Source organism: Trifolium pratense, linkage group LG7, assembly GCF_020283565.1.
Source record: "Trifolium pratense cultivar HEN17-A07 linkage group LG7, ARS_RC_1.1, whole genome shotgun sequence".
Taxonomy (NCBI): domain Eukaryota; kingdom Viridiplantae; phylum Streptophyta; class Magnoliopsida; order Fabales; family Fabaceae; genus Trifolium; species Trifolium pratense.
In genome coordinates this window covers 46,780,837-46,800,209 of record NC_060065.1, presented here as the reverse complement: position 1 = coordinate 46,800,209, position 19,373 = coordinate 46,780,837, and the positions used below count along the sequence as shown (strand labels likewise).

The window sequence follows — 19,373 nt, the reverse complement described above, 5'->3', positions numbered from 1 at the left end:
CCCAATAGAGTACCATCAATGCAGATCATCCAGGTTTTTCAAAACACCTTCTCACACAAGGTAGGACATTAGATCTGACATCATTCTTCTGCACATATATGGCACCAACATCCACTCATGACAGTTATTCTTATAAAAAGGTCATTCCAGATTAGGTCAGTTGCTTGACCTTGTACTCCACCCTGAGTAGAACCAGCTTCCTTGGCTGAAGGAGCAGATGTTGTAGAAGATGTTTCAACATTAATTCTGACATCAATCTCAATCCCATCGGTTTCATCCTGAACTATGGTCTGAAGATACCATAGTAGTCCATAACTCTTGCAAGGGGACACAGGAGAATCAACCATCAGTAGTTGATCAACCTTCAATATCAAATCATCCACACATGCAGGGACGTGCATATTTTACATCTAAAAAAAATTCTTCTAATGTTCCAACCCCTTGTCTTACTTTGAGATGTTTGATGCCATTCTTCTGAACCTATAGAGGAGATTCCCTCTAACAGGTATCTGGAACACTTTGATCCAACATAATATCAGGTACTACAGATGTGACAGTACTTAGCACAACATCAGTCTTAGGTGCCAAAGATGTACCAACATTCGACGCAACATCATTTTCAGAGACAGATCAACAAACTCACTTGTGACCTTAGTGGAAGCATTAAATACATCAGATGGATTTCCCTTGATTAGTGTGCACCAGACAAAGGAGAGAGGGATGCAACATATACTTCCTTTCTCTTCAACACAAACACATATCTTGAAGGGAAGTAAAAACTTCATCAATCTTAATTCAAAAGATATCTTTAACGCACAAGGTAAAGAATTAACTTCACCAAAAATACCAGAGAACCATAATCCTTTGGTCCAAAAAAATAAATCCTCCTTGTTTAATCATGCATTCATACAACTAGATATTATCACAAGAATATAACATGCATGGTTAAAACATTATATAGCACATCAACACTACACACAACTTCAACTACCACTTACTTGGATCAGACATGAACTAACCCAAGAGGTCAACCATATGTTGATTGTGTCCCAACAAATTTATCTAAGACATGTTTCTAGCGTAGAAACCATCTCAGACACAGATGCCTCCTCTTCCAGGTCAGGAGAAGGTTCCAAACATATGTAACCAACACACACATTTGTTTAGCACCCAAGCATCTGCCATGCCCTACTGTCATCCAACAAGATTCTGCAGAATCTGCTCGTCAGATGTTCCGTCAGATGTTCCAACATCTGATAAGACATCAGTTCCCTTCTAACGGAACACACCAAGAAATCCTTTATCAAAGCCAATGGAGGTTAGCCTTTTAAAGTTGGAAGCAAAAATAAATTGCTCATAACTTCCTTCAGATTCCTTTTCAACAAACTCATACATGAGTGCCTTTATGAGTGGACTTAAGATCACCCCCAAGTATCTTTGGCATCTCTAACAAGTTAATCAAAAAACTCTCCTCGAGCATCACCACACCAGGGCTTACATCATAGAACGGAGTGGTGCATCCTCAACAAACAAAACCACCAGGAGTTTTCCATCAGATATGTATGCAGCGGAATTCAAACCACAAAACTCCTCAACAAACTTCAGGCACACTACAATAACACATGTTTGAAAATAAATCAAACCATACAACAACTCATCACAAGATCTACACGCCTGAACAACAAAAGATAGGTCTAATACACACCCTATCATGAATAGTCCATCCTCCACTTCTAGGGACCATTCAATCAATGTGAACTTCTCCAAGTTCAAACAAATTTTCAGTATTCCTTACTTGCCCATAACCAGAAAGTATCTTCCCTAGGATCTCATCCAGAAAACAGAACAGGATGCCTGCTCTGATACCAATTGAAATTCTGGTATAGCAGAACCAGATGTTGTATAGAATGTCGAGACATCTGGTCTGACAAAAATAACACGGCAAGGCATATAACATTAAAACGGATACTGCGAAATAATGTTTTATCAGATGTTCCAACATTCAATTTAAAGAGAATGTCATACTTAATGTTGGAACATCTTACGAAACATAATAAAATCAACCAGTAAATAAACTGCACAGGAAATTGTTAACCCAGTTCAGCCAACCTGCCTACTCTGGGGGATACCAATCCAGGAAGGAAATCCACTAATAGCTCTAGTCACTAAGACCTCCAGCAAACCCTCGGTTTACGTCTTACACTAAGACCTCCAGCAAATCCTAGGTTTACGCCTTATGACCTCGACACTACTCATGTAACTTCTGCCTAGGAACTCCTAGACATGAGATCCCATCTCACTTCCACACAGCCAACACAACCTGTGTTGTTCATATAATGTTGAATAAAATGTGGCGACAATCACCGTGACATATTTTACTCTTGCTTAAAAGCTTGGAGTAAATCACACATAGTTAACTCCGTACTTCAAAGCTTAGGAGTAACCTTACAATAACAAACTCAGTTCTTAACTCGTGTTATAGAATCCACAAGTAAGAATCACAATTAAAAATACAAACATTATCTCCTTGCTTAAAAGCTTCAGAGATATTACAATACTCAACTCATTACCTAAAGGTTTCTGAGTGAGGACATAGTGACCATCTCACAACCCGAGTGGTTCACTTACACCAACTCTCCTAGAGAGTGGCTTAAAGACACGAAACCCTAAAGACTACATCTTTGATGAACAATGGTTTCGGTTCCTTAAAATCTTGGCCTTGAGTCTTCTTTATATAGACAGAGCTAGCACGCTCCTGATCGTCCAAGATAAGCTTCAGAACACAGCTGGTCTTTGAGTCACGTCCAGCTAAGCAAATCAGACCTTAATAAAAACTTTCCTAAAATAGTTGATCCTCTTTAGGAAATAAACAATGTGTTGAATCATTCCATTAAGTCTTGATAAGAACATATCTGCACTAATAACGTCTTGATCAGATCAAATCTTGATATACACGTTTGTAGAGTGGATTTCCATATATAGCAGATACGTGTAATAAATGCGCGAGATTTGGGCAATCTGACTGTCGTACCCAAAAATGTTACAACATTTGGTCCAACATCTTTTGTACCTAACATGTTGAAACATTTGGTCCAACATCTTGCTTGTATATTTGTTTTAGCAAAATGAGGCCAACACACAAATAACCAACACAATATCATTACCAAAACCGCATAGTGGAAAGAAAACATAAGTGATCTCACCTTGCCATTGAAATTAAAACAAATTAAAACTGGATCACCAGAATTAGAACCAACCCGGATATTCTTTTTGTTGTTGACTATTTTGTCTTTCATGAGTTTATCAAATTTGGCCTGCCGAACAACAAAAGATGACTCCCAAACAACAGTTTCCGCAGAACAATGGTTCTTCCACTGAATGTACGTCAGATGTATCGGACAACCATCTTTCAACTTGACATAGACATAATGACTGGGAATAGCTCCAAGACAAATAATCAGTGAAGAAAGGTCGAATGATGGGATGCCACGCAATGGGAAAGACCAGACATATATATTAGAAAGATACAAAACCTCTATATTACAATGAAAAAAAATTACAAATATATATTGATAATCGGAGAACAATAAAAAAAAAATTGTCATCAATACCCAAATGTTTATAAATCGTGCAATAAAGTAAGACATCAAATTGTGAGACCTCCATCCATGATTAGAATTAGGAACCTGGATAAGAAACTATCTATTAAAAGTTGGCCTTAAGCGGAGATAATTTTTTAAACTCTATATGCAGCGCGCATAAATTATAGAAAGCGCCCATAAATTACATGCATATATGTTAGAAAGATACAAAATCTCTATATTAGAATGAAAAAAAAAATTACAAATATATATTGATAATCGGAGAATAATAAAAAAAAAATTGCAAATCTCGATCGACATCCGAAAGTTTATAAATCGGGTAATAAAGTAAGACATCAAATTGTGAGACCAAAGTGATACATATAGAGGTTAATATACGGTGTGGAGACTAAGAAACTCTATTAAATTTTGGTCTTAAGCGGAGTGAAATTTAAAAACTTTATACGCAAGGCGCATAAATCATAGACATCTATATTAGTAAGACACAAAAATTACGAATATATGCAGCGCACAAAAGTTGTATATCGATAATCAGAATTACAATCATTTGTTGATACTCAGAGATGGAATTACGAAGAATCTATAAATCTTTATATTAGGAACGAATAGAAATTAGGAACAATATATACTGGAATGTTTATGAATGGCCTAAAACAGAAATAACTAACAAAAACCATAAGAAAACTACAAAATTATGAACATCTGAAAGAAAATATGAGTGTATGCTTAGTATTTGAGAAGATTGGTAGATTGGTGAGTGTCATTAATGAAGTTGGCTAGTAAATGGCAAGATAGATAGGAGTCATGGTCTATAGCCATCCCTAAAAAAATAAAATCACAAATGCCTATGGTACTCATGTATACATATTGATTACTTCATGTTTCTTGTTATCAGGTTAGATATCACACTCTCAGGTTATTTCTGCTTATTATCAAATTACACATACTCTACAGAAGCAAAATCATACCAGAAACCATTATAAAAAAAAAATCATACCAGAAAAAAGTTTACCGAGTAAAAGTTATTGTCTCAAGTCTCAAGAGTTGAAATAGCTATTTAATTACTTAAGAGTTGAAATAGCTACTTAATTACTAACTGTAGTAACTGATGCTGGCACAATTTCCATTTGAATTTTATTGTCCACACAATATATCATATGTCCACCCAAATGAAGAAAAAGTTCATGAGATATTAATTAAGAACTTAGTAGGTACCATAATGCAGGAAAAGCTTAATCATACATCACATTCTAACATTATAATGCATCTTCTGTTTACATAACAAACCATTCACCATTATGGTTATACACTTATACCAATCTTTACTAAACAAACCTAACATAAAACAAACTATTCATCATTCATTAGTGCTGAAAGTTGTGTACATTGTTATAGTTATTGAGAAGCAAGGTTAACCGGTATTCCTCATACCAGCAGCGATCCCATTTACAGTGATAAGCAAAGCATCTCTGAGTTTAAGGTTGTCATCATCGCGCCTTAACCTCTTGAGAATCTCCACTTGTAACAGGTTCATTGGATTGAGAAATGGAAGTCTGTTCTCAACCAACCTCCTCAAGCTCCTATTATTCTGCTGAAGTTTCTCATGGCCACTAATCACCAGCACAAACTTTTCAGCTGTCAAGAGCTCGTTTCTTAGCTCGCGGCCGAGTTCTTGCCTCTCCTCTGACACAAGGGCTTCATCATAGTACTTTGCTATAGTAGTGTCTGCTTTCCCTAAAACCATCTCAATAAGGTCTATTGTGCTTTGAAAGAAAGGCCATTCTTTGTACATTGCTTTTAGTTCTTCACTGTGACCTTTCTCACAGGCACCTTTCAAACCTGCTCCGACTCCGAGCCAAGCTGGAAGAACAAATCTAGTTTGAGTCCATGCAAACACCCAGGGAATAGCACGTAGGTGTCCAATTCCTCTCGTGTTCTTCCTCCTTGCAGGACGGCTACCTATGTTGAGGAAGCCGAGTTCTGCTTCAGGCGTGGCTTCGGCGAAGTAGGTAAGGAATTCTGGATTTTCGTAGACTACGTTGCGGTAACACTGGCAACTGATCTCTGAGATTTCTTCCATGAGATTACGCCAATTTTCATCTCGAGGTGGGAGTGGTGGACGAAGAGTTGCAAGTAGTACTGCGGTTGTGTATATTTCAAGTTGTCGAACAGCTATTTGTGGTAACCCAAACTTGGCCTCTACCATTTCTCCCTGCTCAGTAGACCGAAGTGTTCCCTGCGATGCACCATCGGAAAAATAAATTTGTATTTTCAAATGTTATATTTAGATACTTGAGGACTACATAAATCACTACACTACCAGTCCAATAGTCCAAATGTTACTTCCTTACGATCCAAGGAATCAAGTCCTTGAAGTTGAAACCATACAACCACCATCACCTCATACAATTAGTTTTAAGAAGAAAAAATATATTGAGAAAAATAATAACAAAGTTAAATGTATAACCTACCATCACAGACCCGGGTGGTTGAGACTGAATAGCCAGATATGTAGGGCCACCACCTCGGCCAATACTGCCTCCACGGCCATGAAACAGTGTAACTTTAATACCGTAATCATTGCAAGCAGCTACAACATCCTCCTGAGCTTTGTAAAGTTCCCAAGCAGCAGTGAAGCGGCCAGCATCTTTACCATGGCTGCCATGACATATTCTTAAAGATTAGTTTCAACTTTCAACTTAGTACTACCTGCAAGCAACAACGACAACATTACAAACCTGTTGCAACTCATAATCAGCACAAATGACACTAAAATCATTTAAGACAAAGCTTGTTATGTTTTTTCCCTTTCAAATAAATTAATCCTAAATAATTCTAAACCGTCATCGTAAAAAATAGCAGTCCGACAAAGAACACTTACAGCTACCCGTTGTTGGTTGATCCCACCATTTGCACTAACCAAAATGTATCCATTACTTCCCTCTAATGAAGTAGTACAATAGAAGAGAGCAAACTGTGAGTACTCATAATGGACCAATAAGCCTTTCTTTATTTGTAATTGTAGTTATGCAAAGACATGAATCATGATAATAATCGTCAAATTTCAAAGTTCAGACACACATACCATTAGGTTCCCAAATTCGCTGATCAGAACATGGTGTCCAAGAAGAAGCAGGGACCAAAGGTTCCTGCCAAAAATCTTTTGGTTCACATTTGTTCTCCACCATTACACAAAACACAGTTACTGAAAATCGAAAATTGTGCAATGGCAAACAATTGAAAATGGTTTGGATTTCGCGAACTTGGTGAGTTGGAATTGAACAATAGAATACAAATTTTCAATTTCTAAAGCCCCCAAATAAGATACATTGTATCATTAAAGAACCAATCATAGTGCTGCATATAGTATAACATGTTAAAATTGAAAACAATTTAAAGTGAAATAGAAAGGAGTAATCACTATCCCATCTAACAGTTCCTTTCCAATTTTCATGAGTGGCAAATCTAACAATCTATCAAACTCCACAATAAAAAAAAAGAAAAATCTAAATATCGATCTATATCTACAGGCCATTTATTCATACCATTCGACCCGCCAACAAATAAGTCCCCGAGTCAGCAATGGCCGCACATCCATCAGCACAATATCTTGAATGACAATAAGAAAACGTCAAACCAATGAAATTAAAGCTAAGATCAATTTATGAAATATTAGGAAAATGAAGTGGAATCTATGCTTATAGCAATCTACACATACCAGTTATATTGTATTTGAGAAAACCATCTAAATCCCACTAACAACTCCTAAAAGGTAGTGATTATTATTAACTAAAACATAGAAACAAATCCTAATAAATATGACAACTAAGCATCTAAATCCCACTAACAACTCCTAAAAGGTAGTGATTATTATTAACTAAAACATAGAAACAAATCCTAATAAATATGACAACTAAGCAACAATAATTTCAAAACAAAAAAAATAAAAATAGAGAGAGGATTATAAAATCAGATATAAGAAACACAATTGAAGAAAAATAGGGAATTCAAATAAAAAAAGACATACCTTTTTTTTCAAATTCATGAACAACAATCTCTGATAATTGATTTCTGAAACTCTATATTCCATTTTCTGGTAATCAAAACAAACCCAAGTTTTCTGATAAAATTGAATTCTGAAACGAAAACTTACTCAAATCCCAAACATCAGCTAAATATTACTCAAATACAATCAAATAAAGTTTAGAAAACTTACACAATCAAACCATAATTTTGTGAACCTGAACAAACAATAAAATTCGCAAAAAAAGAAATCAGAATATGAAATGAAATATATGAAATAAGGAAGGGATTTCAATTATATCTTCATGAGTTTCACATACCTTGCTTTTTGAGAAGCTCTTTAAACATTCCTTTATGAGGATACCTGCATGTCAATACCAAAGAAAACACAGGACTCATTAAACACAACAATGGTGTGAAACCCATGAAATCCAAAGCCAAGAAAAACAATACCTTAATTCCAAATCTTCATCGATCTTTGTCGTTGCTGGGTTTGTAAATCTGAACAAACATTATTTGTGACATAAGATTAATAGAGCAATTGATCAAAAAGCCCAATATTACGTAATTTGGTAGTTTTCTTCCTAAAATTATTCCAACACTAACCCAAATATCATCTGAACACAACCAAGTCTGATTGACAAATAGAAAGTAGCTATAATTTTCATATGAGATTGACAAACAAAAAGTCTACAGAAAGTAGCTATGAAAAACAGTTAGAATCGTTTCATGGATGCAAGTCTCATTGATTCACTAAATAGCTTTAAGAAACCATTAGCTTTAAGAGAAGACACACAACACAAGCAATCCAACATCAAAATCAAAAATAAAAAATACCAAAATCTACCTTGGATAATGGATTGGGTGCAATCTTGCAGGAGAAACTATTTTATCAAACTCAAAAACATAATAACCTTGAATCATCAAAAATAAATAATTTTGTCCAAAATAACCAATTTTCTTGTTAAATCTAATCTAAATCAACAAAAATAGAATAGCAAAACATTCACCTCTTCCCATTAGAAAGGTTGTGGTCGTGAGTTTTCACCATTTTCCTAGCCGCAAAACAGAGACAAATCTGAATATGAAAGAAAACTAAAAAAGCGAAAGATTAAGCAAGTTTATGAGCACATTGACATGAGGAACCTGTTGTAACAACAAACAAACACACATTAGTTAATCAATTAATTAAAAATATAATCCAAACCCAAAAGATAATCTCGTATTAAAATGAAAATCATACATCACAGTTATGAGAAGAAGGAACAATATTTTCAAGTTTTTGGCCAGTGAAGATGTCAATACCTACAAAGCAACACTTAACATGATGTTTTTCCAGTTTTGGAAGTTGAAACTCCAACTACCTGTGTCCAACACAAACAAACAGACCCCACAAAACGTAAATCATTAAAAATCAAAACTTAACTTTGTTTTGAACAAAATAACACAAAATTCATCTGAGGTTTGATTAAGCATAATCCAATTGATAAAAATTCAATTTTATCATTGGAATGCTTTCTGCAAAAATTTAAAACAAAAAAAAAACGAAAACAGTTTGAAAGAGAAAAGAGATTTTTCTAGTCAACTGAGTTTATTGACATCCAAAGATCCAATTTCATGGAGGATTTCAAACATGCAAGATCTAAATTTGAGGAATTGAAATTTGGGGGTTAGGGTTGATGATTTTCGGCCTACCTGAGAGGAAGAATAACATGATTCTGATGACGGCGGCATCACCGGAAGCGGAGATAACGTTCTGATTCGGAGATTGATTTGTAGGTGGTGGTGGAGGTTGTGGTGGATGCGGTGGTGGAGGAGGAGATGAGGCAGGGAGGAGAGATGAAAGTGTGAGATGGTGAGAAAAGAGAGAGCGTACGAGAGAGAGGGAGAGAAGAGAGAGAAAAAAACTTTACAAATGAAAAAAATTTGGGAAAAGAGAAATACATATGTCACTGGGCCCAATGCATGTGTAACATATTGCTAGTATGTGGAAGCTTCTAGTTACCTCCTCTGCATCACAACCCACACACTTGTCATGTGAGGCTTTGCATGGATGACATATAGATGGTTTCAAAGTTGACCAAACCTTGCAGCCAGGCATGTGGAACATGATCATTGGGCCAAGACAAGCACATGGTGGCAATACACAATTGGACATGAGTCAAGGTGTGAAGCATTTATTGGCCAATTGATTAGGGTTTGCAATTAGGGTTTCCCAATCCATGATCTTTTATGTATATTATAGATATAGATTATAGATTATAGATAGATTATAGATATATTAATATTATATATTATATTATATTATTTTAACCTATTTAAAAATAAATGTTTGAAACCCATCACTACAACAAAACGAAAAAAATGTATGAAATGAGGTGAAAAATTTGCAAATTAATGAAGTACAAAATGAAGCACAAATGTATCACTCTTTATAGAACCAATAATATATAATGAACTTAAATAAATAAATAAAAATTATGTATATATATATATATATATATATATATATATATATATATATATATATAATGAATTTATTGCATCCTTTACTTCTTTTTTTCTTAATCAATATAGTTTTTTTTTTCTTTTTACCTTGGTACGAAGTTTTCACTACTGTTAATGATGACTAATATCTGTCGAGGAATTTGCGGAATATATAAGGTGGGTTGTCCCATCCAAATTTTATTCTGAGTCGGATATTGACCCATAACCATTTGCTTAAGTAATCAATATTTGTCATCACTTTCACCCTTTTCAGACATGGATTGGTGATAGTTTGTTAGGATATATTGATTAAGTTGTTTTTATTTGTGCTGATTTCCCAATTTATATTATTCTTTTGGATTGACCTGCATTTTTGTTAAGTTTTATTGAATCAGGTTATTCATTCCTCCAGTTTTTTTTTTCTCTTGTAATTTTTTATTTTTATTATATATTATTATTATGAGAATATGCTAGATGATGAGGATTTTTAGACATATCGACATTGGTATTCCTAAAAGTTGTTTGATACCCACTATTTGTATATATGATTTAAAATCAAATAACACATCACATTTTTTTATTCATATTATTTCCAAAATTCTAAGCAAATCAAAGTTCATTCCGAAAATAATATAGATGTAGTAAAGTGCATGGTCATGAAAATAAAACACAAGGTCGTAATTTTATGTAGAGGTACGTAGTAAAATACAAGGTCAAAAATTCCAATTTGTCATGTACTACTATTTTATTTTTGGATTGTGAGAATATTACTATCACTCGTTTTATTCGTTAATGCCCTCTTGTTGCTTTGTCATATCTATTGTAATCCCTGCCTTTTTCATTTTGAGGGGTATTTTTCTTCTCGTGGTGGTGCATTTGAGGGGTTCTAGTTTGTTGGGGTGTGCATTTGAGAAGTTCTAGTTTGTTGCTTTGTCATATCTGTTTATTTGTTTAGTTGTCTGTTTGTTTACCTGTCTTACCATAGAGCTCATTGGGTTCTAGTGGATTGTACTTCTGGTATTCTTTGTTTTCTGAACCTTCTCATGTACTTTTTTAATTTTCTATATTAACATATTTATATATTTTTCATTAAAAAAACATTTTTATTATAAACAAGATAATTAAGAAAGAAGATTATTATAACTCAATCCTTTTTATTTTAGTAAAAAAAAAAAAACCAAAGGCATATAAGATACATGAAGAACTACTCCCTCCACATAAACCCATTATCTAAATATTTTAAAAAAATTTGAACATAAACACAGATCAGATCATGTACTATTTTGTATTGATTCTATCAATTTCAAACATACTATTTATAAATACACAAAAGTTCAATTTTTAAAGTTAATTTATTAAATAATGTATCTAGTTAATATTATATCTCAAATATATTCCATAAGAAATGTATTTAGAAAATAAATTTTTTCCTTCGATCCTTAATATAAGAGACACTTTGCTTTTTAGATTCATTGCAAATCTAAATATATTCCATAAGAAATGTATTTAGAAAATAAATTTTTTCTTCGATCCTTAATATAAGAGACACTTTGCTTTTTAGATTCATTGCAAATCTAATGTATCTGGACTAGAAAATGAGCTTAAAGGTGAATAAGTGGATTGTCCGGGATCCGAATTCCGGCTCATGTACAACTATTTTGATACTTATTAAAAAAGAAAATTTATCTAGGTCGTCAGTTGCACCTTATACCTTTCATCAAATTCAAGTCTTCTTGTGAAATGTCTCTGGGTACTATAGTCACCTTTTCAGAGACAAAGGAGTTGAATTTTATACCTTGATTTTCCTTCAGCAATGTAAACAAGTCCTTTCCTATAATCTGCAGAACATACTCAGATTAAACTTATTTTATCTTCTTTTGGTCAAATAGCTATCATTGTACAATCATTATACTTAACTATCCAAAAAAAAAAAATTTGTTATATTGGAGCCAATAAAATGTGAACCTAGAATATCTTGAATACTACTCAAAAATTTTACCGACTAAGGGTCCGCTTGCTTTAGTTCTTTTAATAAAAAAAATCTATTTTTTTGTTATAAAAATATATTTTATCATTTTTTTTGTACAAATCATTTTAATAGTGTTTTGTTATAGTTTTTTTTTTTGACAAACTTGTTATAGATTTTTTAGAAAATTATTTTCTCAAAAATAAAATGTAACCCCAAAATAAAAACCTAACCCTAATAAACTAAGGAACCTAAATATAGGGAATTTTATGATAGTAAATAAATAGGAAATAGCTTTAGATTTTTTTAAAAAAAATCTCAAAAGGAATCTCTAAATTGTTTTCAAAACAATATTTTTTTTAAGTTTAAATAAAACACCCTAAATCTGATTCCCTGAAGAGAAAACATTAATTTTATGTACTTGATTGCATATAAAGCTTAAAAAAATAAAAATGCTAAAGAATTACAGTATCTAATATATGAATCAATTTTGGGCCAAAGTGTGGACTACATTGTTACATCAAAAATTGTTACATCAAAAATTGTTACATCAAAGTGGGAGGGGGGTGTATCTTCCAACCAGACACAGTCTCTAGCGCTAATTGGGCCAAAGTGTGGACTACATTGTTACATCAAAAATTTAGAGACATTGTTACAACAAAACTGTAACAAACCTTCCCTAATCTTCTCATCTACAGTTATTATCCTTTTTTTTTTTTGTACATGGTTTAGGGTATATTTTCTTTAAAGCACGCTTAAAAACATCTACGTACAAAGAAACAAAGCAAGATCAAAGAAATATTTTTAGATACAAATCATTCTAAACTTGCAAAATACAAACATTCACCTCATAGTTGAAACGTTGGTTTGCAGATTCACAATCCTTAACTCTCAAAAGAAGATACAGTTTCTTCACATTTGGCTGAACTCTGAGTATCTTTTCCACAAAAACTACAAAATCACACAAGTAAACAAATTAAACCATGATCTATAAGATGACTTAGAAGAGAGTGAGAGAGATACTTTTTCCAAGAAAGCCACCGGTGACTAGAATTGTTTTGACATTAAGAAAACGTTTGACGCTCTTGGATTCCATTACAAGTAGAAAATTTTCCAAACAAAAAGTATAAAGGAAGTGAGAACACAGAACAAAATGATGTTTGATAGTTATCTGATATTTGTGAGTTATAAAGGACAGAACAGATTGAAGAATGCTGAGAACATAATGCTGTTTGAAAAGGGGAAAAATAAACTAGATGATGATATATATATTTCTTTAAATTGACATGACAGTGTATACTATATATAATATTATTATTAAGTGATTTTTAGATGAGAAAATTTGATGTAGGGTTAGTCAATATTTGAAACTCTTTAAGAGGGGAGTTTTATGATTTTAAGAGGGGTTTATTTAGCTGTTTCGGTTAATTAGGCCTATGTGTTTTCTTGTGTTGGTTAGGCCTTGAGTATTGTTTCTTGTTTTCTCCTTCTTTGTAATCTTGGGAGGTAATTGGTTTACGCTTTTATTAATATATATTATTTTAGCCTCTTTAAAAATAAATGTTTGAAAGCTATTACTTCACGATTTTTCTCTGCAGGCTCAATATCTCGATAGGTGGCAGTAGCGGTCTCACACTGACTGAGGTTACTCAGTTTGTGGTGCTTATCAATTTTTGACTTGTCAACAGCTTATTGCTTTTCGCTTGGAGACTCTTACGCTACAGGTTGTCCACAAAAGTAAACATGGTGGCTCGAGACATCATCTCTCCAGACGCTCATTTTAGTGTATCCGGTTACGGCGGTGTTGAATCAGCTCAACACTTATTCATTTCTTGCAGTTTTTTCGGCTCCCTGTGGTCGTTGGTTCGGTCTTGGATTGGATTCTCGTTGGCCGACACTCAGCAGTTATCTGACCATTTTATTCAGTTAATTTCTCTTTAGGCGGTCTCCGTGCGAGACGATCTTTCATGCAACTCATTTGGCTCGTAAGTGTGTCGGTTGTGTGGAATGAAAGAAATCAGAGACTATTCAGAAATTCTGAGTGTTCCCTACCTCAACTGTTGGACAAAATCTAACTTTATTCTTATCGATGGTTGAAGACAATGAACTTTAATCTGGTCTCAAACTATCATAGTTAGTGGTTGAGCCAATGTATTTGTTTGGAAGTATATTAGTTTTCATATTGTTACTTGTTCTTGACATTGTGTAATCTTTTTCGGCACGTCTTGTGCTCAGCAGATTATTCGGTTAATATATATTTATTTTTGCCCTTTAAAAAAAATTATAATGAACTTGTTGCATCCTTTACTTTATTTTTCTTAACAATATAGTTTTATCATTTGATTTATTTATTTAATTGCTTCATTCTGTTTTGTCGGACATTATATTTGATTAGTTAGATTTTCATTTGATTTACATAAAATTAATTTTTGCTTCTATTTTATTAATGAAAATACAATGGGTAAGTCTAACCCACAAATAAAGGGACTACAAATTAAAGGGACTACATATGGTATTTTTTTTGGTACAAGAAAAAAAATAATAATTCAAAATAATTCAAGGGTCAAGTTATTACCAATAAGATGTTAGTGTGGGAAATTGGTTCAGAAAATCAAAATAAATAAAATTATATTAAAAATAGTGTTTTTATAATTTAATTCCGAGCGTTTCTCTATTCTCTTTTATGAACTACCTCTAAGGAAGAAAAAAATTGATTTGAGTCAATATTTTATTTGATATGCTAATCCATCCTTTCTCTATTCTCATATTCCACAAACACCAAATTTTAGCATCATTTCTTATTTTATGTAGTTCGCCTTCTTTGAAGCCTTCCTTTGATTTTAGTTGAACAATTTATGTTTATTATATTAATGTTGTTAAAGTTATGATTTTTTTAAGTTCAAAAGATGTTTATGTTTTGTCTATCTATTATATCAAACATCTCAATTTTCATAGTGTGTTTAAAAAATATACAAAGAAAATAATAATAATTATCAAATTTATGTCCATTAAGGAGAAAAAAAAATGAAATAGAAAATTTTAGGAGGACTAAAACCAAAATTCTTTATCTTTAGAGACCAAAAATTAAAATTCACACAAAACATCTTATTTTTATTTTTAGAGACTAAAATACAAATTCGCTATATTTTTAAATATTATAAACTTAGTTAACCCGAAATTATTTTATTATAAAAAAAAATCCATATATGTGAAAAAGAACAAGATAAAAATAGATGGTTTGTAAGGCCTCTATGTGATAGCAACTGGGTTGGAAGTCCTCTCATGAACAAATCTTTGAGCTATACGTTGCAACTTTGATTTTCACCATCAATTTAATCTGATTCGATGATCAGTTCGATTAAATTGCAACTTTGATAGAACAAAGGACTTACAAACCTCTTTGTGATGTGATTTGAGCAAGACTATGCTTGCTAACTAACCATGATTTATCGATTATTTTAAATGTATATATGCATTCGTAATAACTTTCAACTTACTTTATTTTTGGATAAGAACTCTCACCTTACTTTATTTATGCATTGTCACAAAATATTGTACAAGATAAAAAATTGTTCAATAATTTAAGGGGTGTCAAGTGTTCTTCTGTGATTCTGTCTATTACATATCTATTTTGCAAAACAAATGAATCCTTAACAAAATAAGAGAAATGCAATTATGGACCTAATGACACATATTAAGAAACTTAATATATAAATATTGTCTAAAAAATCTTTCGTTCAATTTCTTAAAATTTAAAAAATTTCTTTTAAATACATTTTTTTTACTTTTGGATTGCTTAACATGTGTCATAAAATAATAAAATATTTTTCTCATTTTAATTGTGATTTAAAGTAGGATTTTGGTGGTGATCTGAGTAAGAAATTGTCGGTAGAGTTTAGTTTTTGAAATTTTCTAGTCACACCCAAAAAAAATTAGTTACACCTAATTTTCATTAAAATTTAATTATAATATCAAAATTGTCCTTCTTTATTTAATTTTTTAATAACCGTGTTTTCATCTTTTTATGCCTCTGCTTCAAAAACTCCATTAATGTGTTCTCTCTAACAAACTCACAAACTTTATTAATGTGTCATTAATCACAATGAAATATTGAATTTTTGAAAATATTCTGTTAAGACTTTATTGCATAGGTTAGTGAATTTATACTTTTTCAAAATTTAGGGCACTCATTTTTCATGCGATTTCATGTTTGTCTGTGATTCAATCGTTAGTAAATGTAATCTTCTAAGTTAAATGTTTACATGAACTGCTAATGTAAATAAGATCATGTACTAATAAAATCAATTTCAAATCATATGTAAATTGAGTTTATATAACCTTAGTAAACTCAATTCACATAGCTTCCATAAACTCAGTTCACACTTACACTCAATTTAAGGGTGTTCAATTTAATTTAGTTTAAATGAACTTAAGTAAACTCAGTTTACATAAGGTTATGTAAACTAAGTTTACATGCACCGATGCAAGTGCATAAACTGTTTTTAAGCATATTTTTAGCACATTTGGGATTTAACCAGGTTTTTCTAGTGTGTGATTAGAAAAAATCTAGGTTTTTTTTTTTTTTTATAAATTGATACGGACATCAACAAACATTCAAACACTCAATTATGTAGAGAAAAATCTTAGTTTTTTTAGTGTGTGATTAGAAAAAAAATCTTAGTGTATGATGAGTGAATTTATACTTTTTCAAAATGCACTCCTTTTTTTCTAGGGGTGAGTATGAATCCGAGACCCGACTCGAAATCGATATAACCGACAACATATTGAAGCATTCGGTCGGGTGCAGGTCGGGTCTCGGGTCAACAAATTGCGAAAAACCGTGCATGAACGGTTGCATACGGGCGGGTGCGGGTCTCTAAAATTCAATCTCTCCATAACCGAAACCGACCGAACAACCATTAGATGCAAATTAATTTTTTTCCTTCTCTCCCTCTCAATCTCATATACTCTTCTCTTTGTTATTTTTATTCATCTTTGATATAAGATAAAAATGTTATATTTTACAAAACTTATAATTAATAATATGGTGATGAAGAAGGTGGGAAAAATATTCTAATATATATTCTAGATCTATTTTAATTTCTACGTCTCTTCTACTTGATATTTTATTGTGTTTAGATCTACATATTGAAAGAAAGTAACGGCATCTAACCCTCTTTGTTTTTTAATTTACTTCGTCTATCTTTTGTTGCATTGTGACGAGGTATTAAATTATTTGAAAATTAGGAATTTTTGGAGAATGAATAAGTTTTAGATGTAAACAAAGTTTCGATATAACCCGTAATAACCGATCCGTTCAACCCGCCACCCGTATGACCCGAACCCGAACAAACCGAAGATATAGACGGTCGGAATTGGGTTCAAATTAAATGGTTGCGGTTTTTATCGATTTATAGTGATTTTCGGCCCGAACCCGACCGAAACCGACCGATGCTCAAGCCTACTTTTTTCATGCGATTTCATGTTTGTCTGTGATTTCAATCAATAGTAAATGTAATCTTCTAAGTTAAATGTTTACGTGAACCGCTAATGTAAATAATTATTTACAACAAAAAATGTAATCTTATAAGATCATGTACTAATAAAATAGATTTCAACAATAGTTAAGTTAGGTGAAATAGATAGAAGTTGGATGAAATATATATGCAGGTATAACTTTCAGAAACTTATTCTATATTATATTTATATCATCTATTTGTGTTGACCCACACTTTTGTTAGGTTTTATTGGATCAGATTCTTTGTTCCCGAGTTTTTATCTCTCTTATAATTTTCTTATTTTGCTTTTTATTATATATTATTATGAGAATATGGTAGATGATGAGGATTTTTGAATATATCGACACATGTATTTCTAAAAGGTCTTTAATACTTACTATTCTCTTAACTTAGTAAAATATATACTTGTATATATGATTTAAAATCAAATAACGCATCACATTTTTTTAATTCATATTATTTCCAGAATTCTAAGCAAATCAAAGTTCATTCTAAAAATAATATACATGAAGCAGGAAGTGTAGGATATTTTATCCAATAATTTATTTCAAAGTTATTTTATATATTAAATTATTATTTTTATTATTATTAATATTGTTATTATTGTTAATTATGCACGTTACTTAATTTGCTTGGTCAAAATAGTTGTTCCTATTTACTTGGGCGGTTACAACTCTTTAATCCTAATAAACAGATTTTATGGATCATGGTTAATTGGCCTTATGAGATTGATTAGCAATAGTATATTATATATATAAAGGGTGAACGAGACTGAGGAAGAATATAGGAAACTAAGTGACACAAGTAAAATATATAATAATACTAAGTTCCCATGAGCATCCAAAAAGTAGTTCTATGAGACCTTGCTAATTCACGTGCAGTGCTAGCAAGATGTGACTGTTGTATCCTGGAGGGTATTAGCTATGAGGCCAACTGCACCGGGTAACTTACCTGTGGCGGCGAAATACTCTTAAGCCCAGTGCATTTGCACGCCTCAGTCAATAATACGATAAGTTCTTCTTGTTCTATAATTTTATTTTATTATGTATCATATTTATTTTTTGTAATATTTCTTTGATTTATTGTATTGAAATAATTCTATGTCGTAATATTTTTCCAACAATCTTAAGAGTATTTTTGTTGACATGGAATTATGTAGAATTATCATTATATTTATTTTTTGGATCAAATAATTTGTTTATAAATTTTAAATTGTGAAATGAATTTAGTATGATATCGATGGAAAGCAAATTTTGAGGCTAATCACTCCAGGAGCGTGGTGATCTTGATTGTATAGAGAAATGGTGAATGAGTTTCATCCAGCAAGCTGCTTATGAAACATAGATGGTATAATGTTGGAAGCATTCGTTCGGTGCGCTGCTTCTTCTGTAATTGTTAAAACAGGTTCTATATATTTCTTCTAATTTTATATCTATTTTATGTTGATGAAAGAGTTTTGATTCTTGTTAATGATAATTAAAACTCAATTGGTTTTTGGGTTTGCGGTTAATGCCTTCCTTTCAAAAATGAGAAGTATTAGTTATAAATATGATTCTATGTAGTTTGGAATTAATAGGCTACATAATTCTTTGTTTCTATGGCACCTTGAAAAACTTGATTTCAATTCAGTGACCATTTTTTGGTACTAAATGTGGACTTTAGAAAGGTATTATTTATTTGTCCTTATGAAGAATTTGTGATCAATTTAGCGAAGACGTGAAATTAATTGATGATCCTAATAGTATTGTCTTTGTGTAGAATTTAAAACTAGTGTGA

General features: G+C 32.1%; 2 protein-coding genes across 10 annotated transcripts in view; both read right to left on the bottom strand.

Moving 5' to 3' along the window:
* The window catches only part of LOC123895444 (fatty acyl-CoA reductase 3-like), an 84,600-nt gene that overhangs the window by 28,444 nt on the left and 36,783 nt on the right, over nucleotides 1-19,373 (bottom strand). The window lies entirely within an intron of this gene.
* Nucleotides 4,823-9,812, bottom strand: LOC123895445 (phosphoenolpyruvate carboxylase 4-like). Of its 9 annotated transcripts, none has more exons than XM_045945810.1 (11): nucleotides 9,321-9,655; nucleotides 8,636-8,720; nucleotides 8,473-8,539; nucleotides 8,079-8,126; nucleotides 7,946-7,989; nucleotides 7,819-7,843; nucleotides 7,630-7,738; nucleotides 7,148-7,211; nucleotides 6,688-6,751; nucleotides 6,484-6,545; nucleotides 6,146-6,311 (listed from the first exon to the last, which is right to left on the bottom strand). In XM_045945810.1, the coding sequence occupies exons 2-8, from the start codon at nucleotides 8,643-8,645 to the stop codon at nucleotides 7,200-7,202; spliced, it is 315 nt and encodes a 104-aa protein (XP_045801766.1). In that variant the 5' UTR covers nucleotides 8,646-8,720; nucleotides 9,321-9,655; the 3' UTR covers nucleotides 6,146-6,311; nucleotides 6,484-6,545; nucleotides 6,688-6,751; nucleotides 7,148-7,199. The 9 variants fall into 9 exon arrangements, with proteins under 9 accessions (XP_045801758.1, XP_045801759.1, XP_045801763.1 ...); XM_045945809.1 differs by having other exon boundaries at nucleotides 8,636-8,771; nucleotides 9,321-9,651; XM_045945804.1 differs by lacking the exon at nucleotides 8,473-8,539 and having other exon boundaries at nucleotides 9,321-9,806.